At 45.9% G+C, this 14,440-nt stretch overlaps 1 protein-coding gene across 8 annotated transcripts in view; it reads right to left on the bottom strand.

Annotated features, from left to right (window-relative positions):
• The window catches only part of TJP1 (tight junction protein 1), a 161,902-nt gene that overhangs the window by 44,959 nt on the left and 102,503 nt on the right, over positions 1-14,440 (bottom strand). For 7 of the 8 annotated variants that reach the window (XM_066240104.1, XM_066240100.1, XM_066240101.1 and 4 more), the window contains one exon: positions 3,518-3,574. In XM_066240104.1, the coding sequence (XP_066096201.1) occupies positions 3,518-3,574 (57 nt within the window). Of the gene's footprint in view, positions 1-3,517; positions 3,575-6,929; positions 6,950-14,440 lie in introns of those variants that run through there. The other variant, XM_066240108.1, reaches the window with a different exon arrangement.

Here is a 14,440-nt window from a genome sequence, read left to right as displayed (position 1 = left end):
GAAAATGTCCAAAATAATGTGAATGATTGTGGTGGGGGTGGTTTAGAGCGGTAGAGCATGACCACACATGCAGCGGTAGCTCCCAAATAATGGAAGGAAGAGCACCCGGGACCTTCCCTTCCCTGCATTTCATCTTCAAGACCACAGCAGCCACGAGCAGCCACAACTGTGTGTTTAATCTCTGTCCGGTCAGGAAACTCAATAATGACAAACAAGAGACACGTTACCAAGCATGGAAAGTGGCTAGTCTTTCCAGAGGTGGGCTGAACTGTAAAATGTGCCATCAGTTTGTAAGACTATGAAAAAATGTAAATTTTAAAATATTAATTACATGTTGAAAATGGTAATATATTTTGGATATACCATCCTAAATAAGACCTACTATAAAATTAATTTTACTTGTATTTTACGTTTTTACTGTGAAGACTAGAAATTACGTATGTGCTCTGCATTATGTTTCTACTGGACAATGCTGCTCTGTCAGCTCCTGAAAGTGACTTTGTTCAATAGGGTGGTCATTAAGAAATTAAGTTTTACTGGGATTTTTTAGCTAAGTACCAAGCACTAAGGGGGTATAAAATTAAGATTTCCTAGCCCTAAGAAAAGTGTGGTGCAGCAGGACACAGGGCAGACAACTCACTCCTGAGGTGTCTCCGTCCACCCGTCACTGAGGACCACGGGGAGCAGACAGAATCTGCGAGGCCAGGTGCCCTACTGCACTGTTCTCTGACCCAATCCTTGGGCTGTAGCAATGACTGACACCCAGGGGAGCACCCACCACTCCTCGGCCGTGAAGAATGACTAGGATCTCTAGTCCCTAACACCCTGACAGAGGTGAAGAAAGCACCCTCTGGGAATGGAAACAGAAGACGGACGCAGCAGAGAGGTCTACCACTCACTAGTCTTGACAGTTAACAGCAGGAAGAGTGGAGTTTTAATCCACAAACTTTTACTCTTCGCATAGATGAAGTTACCTCTGCCTTACATGTCACTGACCGTTGGATGTCCCAGAATGAGGATGGACTGCCCTTACCTGGCAGCACACAGTGTCTGTGCTCCAGGTCCCTGCCAAAAGAACAGTCTGAAATCACCCCCCCACCACCACCACCACTGGCACCAGAGCCCACGCGGTCACTCAGGGAGCACAAGTGCCTCGTCCCTCTGCCAATGTTTCTCAGAAATGGGATGCTAGACGCCAGGGCCCTTCACTTCCAATTAGCACATTTTTTACTATGCATGTTAATATAAAGCCATAGTAATCAAGACAAGATATCAACAGAAAGGCAGATACACAGATCAAGGAAAGACCGCATATTATGGTCACTAGTTTTTGACAAAGGCAGAAAGAACTCTCAAAACTCAGTAACAACACCTGTGCACCAAGGGACACAAACAGCAGAATGAGAAGACAGTCCACGGAACAGGAAGCTCATCTAGCTGGTGAGGGGTTAACATCCAGAATACATCAAGAATTCCTATAGCTCAACACTTAATAAACCAATGATAAAATTGACAAAGGACTTGAACAGATGGCAAATTTTAAATGTTCTTACCACAATTATAAGAAAACACTCAATAGTAAGAAAACAAGCCAATGGAAAGTGATCCCATGCCAAAGCCGGATGAGCCGGCAACCTTGGGGTTTAGAACCTGGGACCTCAGCATCGCAGGCTGATGCTCTATCCACTGCACCACCACGCGTCAGGCTTAATGATTTCTTTTATCATTTAGGGAGGCATTAAAAAAATCCACTACACCTTATCTGAAATTACTGTTTTTTGTTTTTTGTATTTTTTGTATTTTTCTGAAGCTGGAAGCAGTCAGACAGACTCCCGCATGTGCCCGACTGGGATCCACCCGGCACGCCCACCAGGGGGCGATGCTCTGCCCATCCGGGGCATCGCTCTGTTGCGACCAGAGCCACTCTAGTGCCTGGGGCAGAGGCCAAGAAGCCATCCCCAGCGCCTGGGCCATCTTTTGCTCCAATGGAACCTCGGCTGTGGGAGGGGAACAGAGAGACAGAAAGGAAGGAGAGGGGGAGGGGTGGAGAAGCAGATGGGAGCCTCTCCTGTGTGCCCTGGCCGGGAATCGAACCCAGGACTTCCGCACGCCAGGCCGACGCTCTACCACTGAGCCAACTGGCCAGGGCCGAAATTACTGTTTTTTAATAATGAATTTACCCATTATCTCCTGTGTGCAGATGCAAACATTCACAGATAACAGGGCAGCGTTCAGGAGCACGCTTTCCCCTTTCCATTGTCCTGGGAATGGACACAGCTGGCAGAAACAGTGAGGGTGGACGGTGAACTGCTCTTACTCTCCTTCTAGTCACTCTCTAACGGGGTGACAGAGCCAGCTCTCTTCACGGGGAGAGCAAGGGAGTCATGGAGGGACTAATTTTATGTCAAGCACACACAGGTGCCACCAGCCCAGTGCAAACCTGTGGAACAGGCTGAGAGAGGGCCTGGGCCCTGTGCCCATTTCCAAAGGGAAGAGGCAGACCTACATTCAAGCTCAGGGCAGACAACTGCCCCTCCCCCAGTCATGGCTGCTGGCTCTGTGTCTCTGAACTGTATTAAGTGACAGCTCAGGGGAAGCGTGTGTCAAATCAACAAGTATCCTCGAGGATTTTATGACCCACATGACCTGGTTCACTTTAAACCTCAATCCTACAATACATGTACAGGTATTGATCGACTTACGACCTATGCGACTTACGACCATTCGACTTGACGACCACAATCGCTAGCCACGACTGCTCCGCGTCTGGTAGCGCAAGCGTTGCCCAGCTGGGCGTACGACAGTGCTGGCCAATAAAATGTTTCGTACACATTTATATATTTTGATATGTTTTGCAATTGGGAAAATGTTTCCTATGGTATTTTTTACACCTGTATTTTGTATTTTTGTATGCACCTGTATTTTGTAATTTTGTATGTTTTGCAAATATTAAACCAGTTGTACTGGTAATGCAGTGTTTTACTTAAAACTGATGAATGTAAAAATAAGAAACAAAATGGTGTAGAGATGATACAAATGGCATAAAATGAAGAAAATTATGATATAACAATAATAAAAGAAAATTATAAAATATGACTTAAACATTTTTATAACATCATTTCACAGTACTATACATATAGCCTACTCAACTTACGACCAAATCGTGTTACAACCAGTCTGAACCAATCGTGGTCGTAAGTTGAGCACTAGCTGTAGATATACTCAGAAAGGCTGAAGCAGTTTACCATTTATGCAGTGTACAGTGTCTTTTATCAAAAACAGTAAATATACAAATAGGAAATATACAAATATCCTTTTTCAAAAGGATATTTGAAAAAGTAATGTTCACTTTTGACCTTAATAAAGAATTTATTGCAATTCTAATTTTAAACAAAGGAATATAGAAAAGATTTTCCCCTTTCCTCGGGCTTCCTGACATCTGGCTTTCCTCTATTGTTTCTCCAAAGCTGCCAATATCCTGAGTTATACAAGATTATTTACTGCAGCAGAAACTCACCCTGTGAAGCGTCACTGTGTGCTGTTCCCATATAGCCGTTTCCTCCATTGTGGTGCTCTGATAACGAGAAGAAAAACAAGTTATTTATCTTTCCAGAAAACACCTTGAATCAAGTGAGCAAGAACATCTAGCAAACAATTTAGCACATGAAAATCCATACTGTTAACATGAGATACTCTGAAAAGAGCTTACTAATTACGGAAGGTTTTTCATTTGCTTTTATTGTAAGAGACGGGAAACAACACACAGGAACTTCCTGTGTTTTTAACTTAATTTGGACAGGTGCCATCCTGTGGGCACTGCTTGCCCACTGAAATGAGCACTTGGCTAATTCTGCAACTTCACACTCCGTGTGAGACAGAAACAAGTACAAGTTGGAATGGTATTATTTTAAAATATGCATCGACATATAAAACATTCTAAAGTGTTCCTTACGCTGTGCACAGAGAAGCAAAAGTCCAATCCCCCTGAACTCAGAATTATAAATATCCACATTACAAGAAGAGAGATAGGACCATTGATAGGTTTGGCCAATGGCTGCTTCAATGTCACAGTTAAACACCCCTGCCCCACCTACGTAAGGTTTGACTACACAACTGTCTTCTCAAGACTTTTTCTGAAAGAAAGGCTTTTCTAAGGGAAAAAAGAGGCCTGCACACATGCCTACACACGCAACAACAACAACAAAACAACCAGAAAAGCTCCCCAAGAATCACCATGAAGTCAGAGCAACGCAAGTTCCAATGAAGGTAATGCTCAAAGCACTGTGGAGCTCAGGGTCACTTCCTGTGAAGACACTCTACTAGAGAGGAGATCAGTTACTACCCAAGGGGTGGGCACTAAAAATTCAAAGTAAATTTCTTATAAATTGGGTTCATTGGTCTTGGAGACTTACAGTCAGTCTTTTTCTTTGACCACTTTATGGAACTGAGGTCCCTAAACAAAATCCATCCACGAATCATTGTTTATGCCTCTGCAGAGCCAACAACGGATGGTGGAAGGGAGCGCGCTGAGCACACCTCTCAGAGCACCTCCTGGCACCCCGTGTGCTGACTGCCCACCTCACAAGTGCCACTTGCTCTTTGTGGCACCGCTGTCAGCAGCATCATGGGAATATGGCCATCAAGTGGCAGGGGCCTATTTCTTCTTTCCCAGAGCAACTTTAATTAAAGATTAATGCCACTTCGGAAAATGAATCCCTCTGAAGAAAGCCTGCTTCCCTAAACTCAGAGGACCAGATAAACTTTCCTGCCAGACCACGGGAGGGAGAAAGGCTCCCTCTGTCCACTCCTAGATAAGGACGGCCAGCCTCACCCGCGCTTTGTTTCAACTTTCCAATCAACGCAGCAAAGCCTCCCTTTAGTGAGACCTCCGTGGGAAACAAAGCTGTTTTGTTATTTTTTTTCAACAAACATTGACAACCAGGACTTAACATACTGAAGGAAAATCCCTCATCAGTGTGAGGCAAGGATGGCATGAGTAGGTGTGCCAAACACGAGGAGCTGACCTGCAGTCCCTGCCCGCGCATCCTGGCTCAGCTGCCCACACTCCAGCTCACCACCTGCTCCACGGCCAGGCCTCTCTAGTCCCTTTCCCATCACTGCACTGCGAGGGGCCTGCAACTGGCAACACCCTGACAGCGTCTCCTCCAGTCCACAAACGTTCATCATTCTCCATGTGGTTTTACTGACCACATAGCTGTCCACTTTGTAAGAGAACACTAATGGATAAATTAATTTAATGTAATTTTGTGAAACAGCTTATACACTGTTAGCCTCGCTTTGTTTAAACATGAGTAGAAAGAGAAAGGCTGACGGACAGACAAAACATGACCTCTGGTCACCTTCAAAGCCACATTCTTCATGTGGCAATTTTTGGCTTTCTTTTCTCCAGTCCCAACCAGAGTAGAGTGCCCAAGTACATTGAGCCACATTCACCAAATCCCATTTGAAACTTCAAATACCTGTTTTTAACTTAGCTTTTAGGAAAATCAAACAATATTTAAGATTATTGTTTTATTGTTAATCATAAAAAGTATTTTTAGTTTACTGTTACTAAGGGATTTTATATATTAAGCTCTTAGTGTACCAGCTTCAAGAGGCATACAATAAGATAAATTTAAATTATTGTTTATATAAGAGGAAAAATAAAAATACTAAAACAATTCTCCTCTGCATTCCAATCAAAATAGGTTTCTTCTTTGGAGAAATTAGAAAAGACATCTCAACTAACTCAATGCTTCCCCAAAAAGTGTAATATAATACCTCTCCCTCTCTGTTAAGGCCAAACACAGCCTCACGAGCTGGACACACCGGACAGGAGGCCTCTGTACAAGGAGTCAGCAGAGAATGAAACATCCCAACAGGTAGGTAGTTGGGCCCCTGAGCAGCACACTAAATCAATTTAACCCAGAATATAAGTGAGTGACCATGTCTGCCAATCTTACCACTTAAAAAGACACAGAAAAAACGTGCTCCCATTTTAGACCCTGAGCTCTGTTACCCTCTTCACTCTTCAGCCTCCAGCTCGTTCGGTGGCAACAGCAGCACAGCTCTGCCCGGCCGTCTGCACTCGGCCGACTCTGGAGAGGGCTGGACGGACACACGCACTTGTGACAAGCACACACAGGAAGAAACCCCTGGCTGTCAGGATTCAACTTGGCTGCACTCTGAAAGAGTCCTAATAAGTTGCTGAGGGTGGAGAGGAAGGAGGTTCTTACAGTGACCCTCTCAGATACTAGAGACAACCTGACAGCACACACGTGCCCTGGTGACTGAGCAGCTTTCGTGAGAACTGTGTGAAGGGAAGAGGAGAACGTCTTCCTGTGAAGACAAGGAAACCAGGCCCTGGGTGCAGAGATGGACCTGGGGGAGGGGTGGGGACACTGACTTTTTCACTGCAGCCTCTGCAGAGCCTCACCAAAGTCACTTGCTACTTAGTCAAATCAATGATTTCTAAAGCTCAACACCCTACAGTAAACCTGTCATTTTCTTTTTACAAAGAGCAAAACATGTAACTGACTCCGGCGAAGATTTGCTGGTGTTCTCCAGTATCACCCGGAAGCAGTTAGGTCTGGGGACCAAGGAGAGGGTCACTCCTCCAGCATGACTCAGCGCCACCGCCCACTCCTTAGACAGGGGTCCCCAAACTTTTTATACAGGGGGCCAGTTCACTGTCCTTCAGACCATTGGAGGGCCGCCACATACAGTGCTCCTCTCACTGACCACCAATGAAAGAGGTGCCCCTTCCAGAAGTGCAGAGGAGGGGGCGGATAAATGGCCTCGGGGGCCACATGCGTAGTTTGGGGACACCTGCCTCAGTAACTTCGTAAATGCTGTTACACAGAAATGAGCTAGACCAGGAAGAGCAAAGTGAGAGCCCAAACCCACCACTAACCAGACAAGTGACCTACAAAGTTAGGGAATGGGATGAAATCTCCTCAAGTAAGAAGTTATTTCTGGCTTCAAAATGCTGTTAGACTGTAACTCCATTTGACACTGCCGTTCATGGCTCCCAGGCTCCAAGTTCATCGTACATGTTTAAGTCAGCATCACCCGACGAGAATCACAATTTCTGCAGAAGCAGAAAGCTGCATTTCAGAATCCACCAAAAGTCTGTTTGGTCTCTTTGTTCTAAGCTCCAGCTGGCCACGACACTACTCAGATCATCTACTCGGAAGGGCTTCTTGCCAAAACTTCAGATCCCAGCCCCAGGCAGCCTCACTGTCCTCAGGGCTGTGACAAATCGAGTGTGGAGAACACAGGAAATGAAGACACAGGAAGAAGCTACGACTGGAGAAGACCAAACACAAAGCAGAATAAATAGAGCAAGTGGTTTCCAAATAAAGGAAAATCTTAACTCTTAGTATCTAAATACATGGACAGTTAAGTTTTACCATCTTGATAGCAGTAACAACAATAATAGAAGACTCATTCATTCATTCACAAACATTAATCAGATATGCTAAGTGTTACAGAGGCAAACAGGTCCCAGTGCCACCTGGGGCTCAAGGGCGAGGCCGGTCCGGTGCACAGCCCACAGCTGTGCACAGGAGGTGCTGCCACGGAAGATGGAGAGGGCTGCCCGTGATGAAGAGCGGAGACTCAGAAAGCCACGCTGAAGCATGCGCTTGGAGGACGCCAGGCAACAGCAGGGAGAGCTGTTCTGGGGAGGTCACTGCTGCTGCCCCAGACGCTGGCTCTGACGTGGAGAGGCACAGGGTAAAGTGGAGCAGGATGAGCACCTTCACAACAGCCTCCTACGCTGCAGGCCAGAAATGCAGCGGGAAACATGCGGGCACTGTAGGCGTGGTGGGTGCACACTCAGGCCACTGGGTGGAAGATGCCCCAGTGAGGGCGGAGACCAGATGAGACGGGGAGGAGTCAGAAATGGCTGTTAGGGTTCTGACTTAGGCAACTGAGGGAAAAGGCAGGAAGACTACAAATTCCGCTTAAAAATCTTAATTTAAGGCCCCTGTGGAACAAGCAGCACAGAGACATGTGCAGCAGGCAGCTGGGCACGCAGGTTTGAAGATCAAGCCTGAGATCTGGAGTAGATAAGGACCCAGAAGTAATCAACATGGTTGTATTAGACACAAGAGAAAAGGTCCAATTACCAAAGGACCAAGATGACCTGTGGACTACAGATATTTTAGAGGAAAACACACACAAACTGGAGAACTAGCAGCGAGGGACGAAACGGAGAGTACTGTCCGGAGGACACACCACACAAGATAAAAATGATAGTATACAATAAAATTTTCATATACACCAGGTCCTCAAATACCGTCGTTTGGTTCAGTCATTTTGTTGTAACACTGCTGAGAAGAGCCTGTGTGTCGTGTCTGCCCTCTCCCCGAGGGTTCTGGGTCCCTCCACATCCCACTGCGGTGCACCCAGGTGAACCAGCATGTCTGAGCTGCCCGGTCTGAGCGTGGATACTTCAAGGGGCTCTGCAATGAAGGGTGTCCTGTGTCCAGGGTGCTCCCGCCTGGCACCATGACCCTGAACTAGAATGAGCACATTGGAAAATACTTATTTTTATTCATCTTTCTTAAATTAAATGTATGTATAACTCACATTTACTTCAATGTACTAGAGAAGGGTTTGAGCTTTTATTTAGGAGTTTGGGAATTTTTTTAAAAATCAGAAATATGCTATAGGAACTTAACTCTTGTTTATATCAATAAACCCATAGTAGAACTTGTTTCTTTATATATCTTTTCATTTAAACTCAGTTTCCAAGAATCTAATGACAATGTTTAGGACTAACTGTATTTTAAAAATTGTTGAACCCTTAAATATCATTAAATACATATCTAAAATAGTTTATTCAGTCCTACCTCTCAAATAATATATATATATATATATCCTTCACATATCCCCCCCCCCCAAAAAAAGCCCTTATAATAAAGGGGTTGGGAGGATCCACAATGGAATACAAACAGTAACAAAGGAACCTAACTGTATTACACATGAGTAGCTGACCACCACACTGCAGAAGGCAGGGAAGGAAGGACCCTAAGTAGCTGAAAAAAATACCTTGCCTAAATGATTTAAAGCAAGAAACAAAAACTGTAGAGCAATTTTGTAAACAGAGTAAGTTTTTCTCTTGAGGGTATGAGTAAAACTTTAAAACTATGTTATTTATTGATTTTTTAAAACAGCCATTTAAATGTGGTTAATACATGTCCTTTTTTTTTTTTTAAGATTTTTATTAATTTTACAGAGTAGCAGGGTGGGAGGGGGTATCAACTCATAGTTGCTTCACTTTAGTTGTTTGTTGAATGCTTGTCATATGTGCTTTGACAGGGCAAGCCCAGGGTTTTGAACCGGCAACCTCTGTGTTCCAGGTTGACGCTTTATCCACTGTACCACCACAGGCCAGGCAAAACCATGTTATTTAGTTTATGTATATTAGAAGTGAACAAATAAACACGCATTGCAGATAATGAAACCTGGGTTTATAGAAAAAAGTTATAGATAAGAAAAGGAAGGTTGAGCCCTGGCCGGTTGGCTCAGCGGTAGAGCGTCGGCCTAGCGTGCGGAGGACCCGGGTTCGATTCCCGGCCAGGGCACACAGGAGAAGCGCCCATTTGCTTCTCCACCCCTCCGCCACGCTTTCCTCTCTGTCTCTCTCTTCCCCTCCCGCAGCCAAGGCTCCACTGGAGCAAAGATGGCCCGGGCGCTGGGGATGGCTCTGTGGCCTCTGCCCCAGGCGCTAGAGTGGCTCTGGTCGCAACATGGCGACGCCCAGGATGGGCAGAGCATCGCCCCCTGGTGGGCAGAGCGTCGCCCCTGGTGGGCGTGCTGGGTGGATCCCGGTCGGGCGCATGCGGGAGTCTGTCTGACTGTCTCTCCCTGTTTCCAGCTTCAGAAAAATGAAAAAAAAAAAAGAAAAGGAAGGTTGAAATGAAGTCTGTGATGTGAGACTGGACTCTGGCTATCAGTACAAGCCCAGATTCTAAATATACTATATGTATATCTACATATACTATAGGTACACGTAGATATACACGTGTCTGTGTCCTAGCTCTGTCTGCTGGGAGAGCCTAGAAGCAAAAACAACCCCAAAGCAGTGAGCACAGTTAGCATGGAGGTGTCAACTTATAAATTCTGTTCTCTAATCAAAACAAACCAGGATTCCTTGGAGAAGCAGTTGGTTTCAGGGCTAAGGCAGGGAAAATATAAGACAAACCTGGACTACCATTATGTGGTCCCAGAAATTTAGGAACTGCTAAAAAAAAAAGCATAGGTTTTGGAACACAGAAGCAACCTGAAAGAGCTTCTAATGGGCAAAGCTAGAATGAACTTGAGCAACAAAATAAATAACGATAGTGTTAAGATATCCTATAAAATAAAAGATACCTGTGGGCTCATAAAAAAATAAGAGAAAGCGACAGGTCTTCTCAAAAGGAAGTCACTGCCCGTGAGGCAGACCCCACAAGCAGGCACAGAGCAGACCCCAGAAGAGGCTGACATTAGTGCAAAAGGAAGTCACTGCCCGTGAGGCAGACCCCACAAGCAGGCACAGAGCAGACCCCAGAAGAGGCTGACATTAGTGCAAAAGGAAGTCACTGCCCGTGAGGCAGACCCCACAAGCTGGCACAGAGCAGACCCCAGAAGAGGCTGACATTAGTGCAAAAGGAAGTCACTGCCCGTGAGGCAGACCCCACAAGCAGGCACAGAGCAGACCCCAGAAGAGGCTGACATTAGTGCAAAAGGAAGTCACTGCCCGTGAGGCAGACCCCACAAGCTGGCACAGAGAAGACCCCAGAGGCTGACATTAGTGGGTGAAAGGTCTGAGGCGCAGCAGGGTCAGCACAGTCAACATTTACCAATGACAAAAATATGGTAACTTTACAGAGGGGAAAGACCACCGTAACCAAATAAGGTAAACACCATCAATAATAAGTTAATTCAAGCTGTTTAGGTATTAAAACTTATGCCTTTTCCCATCCATAACTAAGAAGCAACATCATTTATTTTCATGTAAAACTGTTCTTTTTTTAAGTAACCCAGTATCTACCCAACACAAAAGTCACATCCAGAATATACAAAGATTTCCCGTCAAAGACAGCCTAATAGAAAAGACTGGGCCCTGGTCGGTTGGCTCAGCAGTAGAGCGTCGGCCTGGTGTGCGGGGGACCCGGGTTCGATTCCCAGCCAGGGCACATAGAAGAAGCGCCCATTTGCTTCTCCACTCCCACCCCCTCCTTCCTCTCTGTCTCTTCCCCTCCCGCAGCCAAGGCTCCATTGGAGCAAAGATGGCCCGGGCGCTGGGGATGGCTCCTTGGCCTCTGCCCCAGGCGCTAGAGTGGCTCTGGTCGCGTCAGAGCGACACCCCAGAGGGGCAGAGCATCGCCCCCTGGTGGGCAGAGCGTCGCCCCTGGTGGGCGTGCCGGGTAGATCCCGGTCAGGCGCATGCAGGAGTCTGTCTGACTGTCTCTCCCCGTTTCCAGCTTCAGAAAAATACAAAAAAAAAAAAAAAAGAAAAGACTGAGGAAGCCCACCCCAAGAGGCACAGAAATGGCCAATACACATGTGTGGAAAGGGTTCAAATTCACTAATCAACAAGGGAAACCAAATTCATTTGGGGGACTAGAGATTATTGACCTAAGAAAGACCCAAACCAAGAGGGCTACTACCAAGGTGCCAGGTCATCAAGCAAATGTCCCTGGTGCTGGCTACTCCAGCGCTGCCTTCCCCTGCAGAAAACAGAAATGCAACTAGTCCTGGAGACGCACTAGGAGCTTCTGGGAGTTTCTAGGCTGAATTTAAGCGGGTCTGTTACCAGTAAGTGTGCAAACAACAGAGTAAAAAAAGGCAAATCCAGTCTAGGAGTAGTGTCAGATACTAGTCAAATAAACAGGAGACAAATTAGAACAAGTTTTAAGTGCTATACAGGAAAAGTACAGGAACACCTAGTTTCTGGGTTCAGGGCAAGGTTCTTGATGAAGAGAACTGGAGAGAGGCTGGTGAAGGAGGGGTGGTGGGGGGGAGATTTTTCAGGTAGAGAAAGCAGCATGTGCAAGAGCTCTGGGGTAGGAACGTGCTTCTCTCGTTCATGAAACCCCAGACATTGTTAGGCTCTGCAAGTCACAGGATACAGTCAGTCCGGGTCTTGTTCTCATGGGCTTACAGTCTACTGGGAGAACCGAAGGACTAAAAAAGTTTATGAACAAACACATAATCACAAGATTAAAAAAATACTGAAAGAGAGGGGGGAAGTTGGAAGGGAAGGAGAGAGGAAGAAAGGCAGGCAGGCAGGCAGTGCCACCAGTAGAATTCAAAGGAACCTGGCAGGAACTACAGGACCTGGCAAGAACGAGAGAGGACAGCCCAGTTTGAAAGCACAGAGCACAGGAGACGGACGCAAGGTGAGGCTAGAGGGTCGGCAGGGCCAAGCGAGTTGGCAGGGCCAAGCGAGCCGGCAGGGCCAAGCGAGCCGGTAGGAGCTCGCTGACCATACTACACTCTTGGTCTTTTACTCCTAAGGGCAGTTAAGAAGCCTAGGAGTGTTAGGATGAGTGTGTGCACTGGCTGCCGGGGGGAGCACTAATCAAACTAGGGATTTTGAAAAGATTATTTTAGAAAAATAGACTGGAAGGAGGTGAAGGGATGTGATACTGCTCAGGAGTCTATTAGAGGAATACAGCGAGATTGTGATGGGTTGTAGAGTGTGTGTGTGTGTGTGTGTCTGTGTGTGTGTGTGTTGGGGGAGGGATGTAAATGGCAGAAAGAATGGACCGACTGATGGAAGAATGGAAAGATACAAGGTGCTCAGGAGGCAAAAACTGAAGAGAATTTGCTAATCAATCATTCACCATACTGGATGAATACCCAACTGAGCCAGGTGCACTAGATTTGGAATAGTCTTTAATCTCCATTCCCAAATCCATCAGACTCAAGACTGTGCCTCTTATTTAAAGCTAATGCAATTCTAAAAAAGTATCCACGGAGCTCAAGGGTCTTTTCTGAAACCACACCGTGCTGGCTGAGTCTCCCAACCTACGGGCTGACATCTTCCCACTATCACGTGAACAAACATATACATACATACACACAAAGATTAACTATACAAGGGCACACACTCACACATGACTCCTACAGGCCTCTCCTCTGGTATTAAGATGGGCTTCACTTAAATGTTTTTAAAAGACAAGAGCTGGCACAACAGCTCCCGATGTGCTGGGCACTGTGCCGAGCACAAACCATGCTATGCAAGGCAACAGGGCTGGGGCCCACTGCACTTCCCAGATAAGACAGCAGCTATTCGTGGCAGACCCAAGATCCAAGCCTAACATCATAAAGCAACAAAGACTTAGGTTACTCAGTGGTCATCTTTTCAGTCCGTGTTTTACCTGAATTCTCTGTGCAGGACGTGGTCCACTTACTGGCCCTCCCCTGAAACCCTTCCCCTCACTGGCCTTTCTCTGTGCCACCACACTCAGACTACATTCAGGTCAAAAACTTCTAGTCATGGAAAGACCATTAAGAGATGATCACCAGGTTGAAAACTGTATCTTCAGAACATATAATCAACTAGTTTTTATCAAAAAAATGAGACAAATCAAGAAGAAAGGTAATACCAAAGAAAGGCAGACAAAAAGACTTGAATAGGCCATAAATATAAAGTTGCTCGTCTAGTCAAAGAACTGCAAATTAAAACTACAATGAGTGTCTGACACCAGGCACCTAGGACAACGCAGAGCCACAGACACTGAGGATGAAGAGTGTGCCCGGAACAGCTCTCTGGAAAGAGACGTCACCTGCTAAACGTGCAGATACAGTCAACAATCCAGCAGCAATGCCACCCTAAATACACAGACCTGTGCAACGTTCACCAAGAGCCAGATACAAGTGGTCGTGGAAGCATCACTCTTTACACTCAAGGTTAGGAGACAACCCAAATGTCCGTGGCTGGTACACTAAAGACACTGTGGTATAGTCACTCCACAATACTGGACGCAATGAAGAGAATGAGTTCAGGTCAACAACATATGAATCTGAACAACAAAGTCAGAACAGCAGCTGCCCTGGGAGAGGAAAGGTGTGACCAGGAAGGTCAGAGCATGTGGCACCGATGGACAGGCTGCCTGAGCTCTTAGCAGGGTAATCTCATTAGGAAGAGGCAAGCAGTGGGGGAGCTCCCCAGGAGCCGGCAATGTTCTGTGCTTTGACCTGGATGAGGTTTACACAGGCGTACACTTTATAACAACTCATTAATGCACATTTATGTATTTTTATACAGGTATTCTATTGCACCAAAAAAAAAAAAAAAAAAGAAACAAATAAAATCAGCTGACAGCATCTAAGGGAAAACAATTTACATACAAATCTGGATTTACAACCTGCTTTAAAAAACCGGAAGATCTGGCAGGTCTTCCTCCTGCCCACAACCAGCTGGGGTTGTGCAACAGCC

The sequence above is a fragment of the Saccopteryx bilineata genome, chromosome 7 (assembly GCF_036850765.1).
Source record: "Saccopteryx bilineata isolate mSacBil1 chromosome 7, mSacBil1_pri_phased_curated, whole genome shotgun sequence".
In the NCBI taxonomy this organism is placed as follows: domain Eukaryota; kingdom Metazoa; phylum Chordata; class Mammalia; order Chiroptera; family Emballonuridae; genus Saccopteryx; species Saccopteryx bilineata.
The sequence above is the reverse complement of the archived record's forward strand: the minus strand, read 5'-3'. Positions and strand labels throughout refer to the sequence as shown.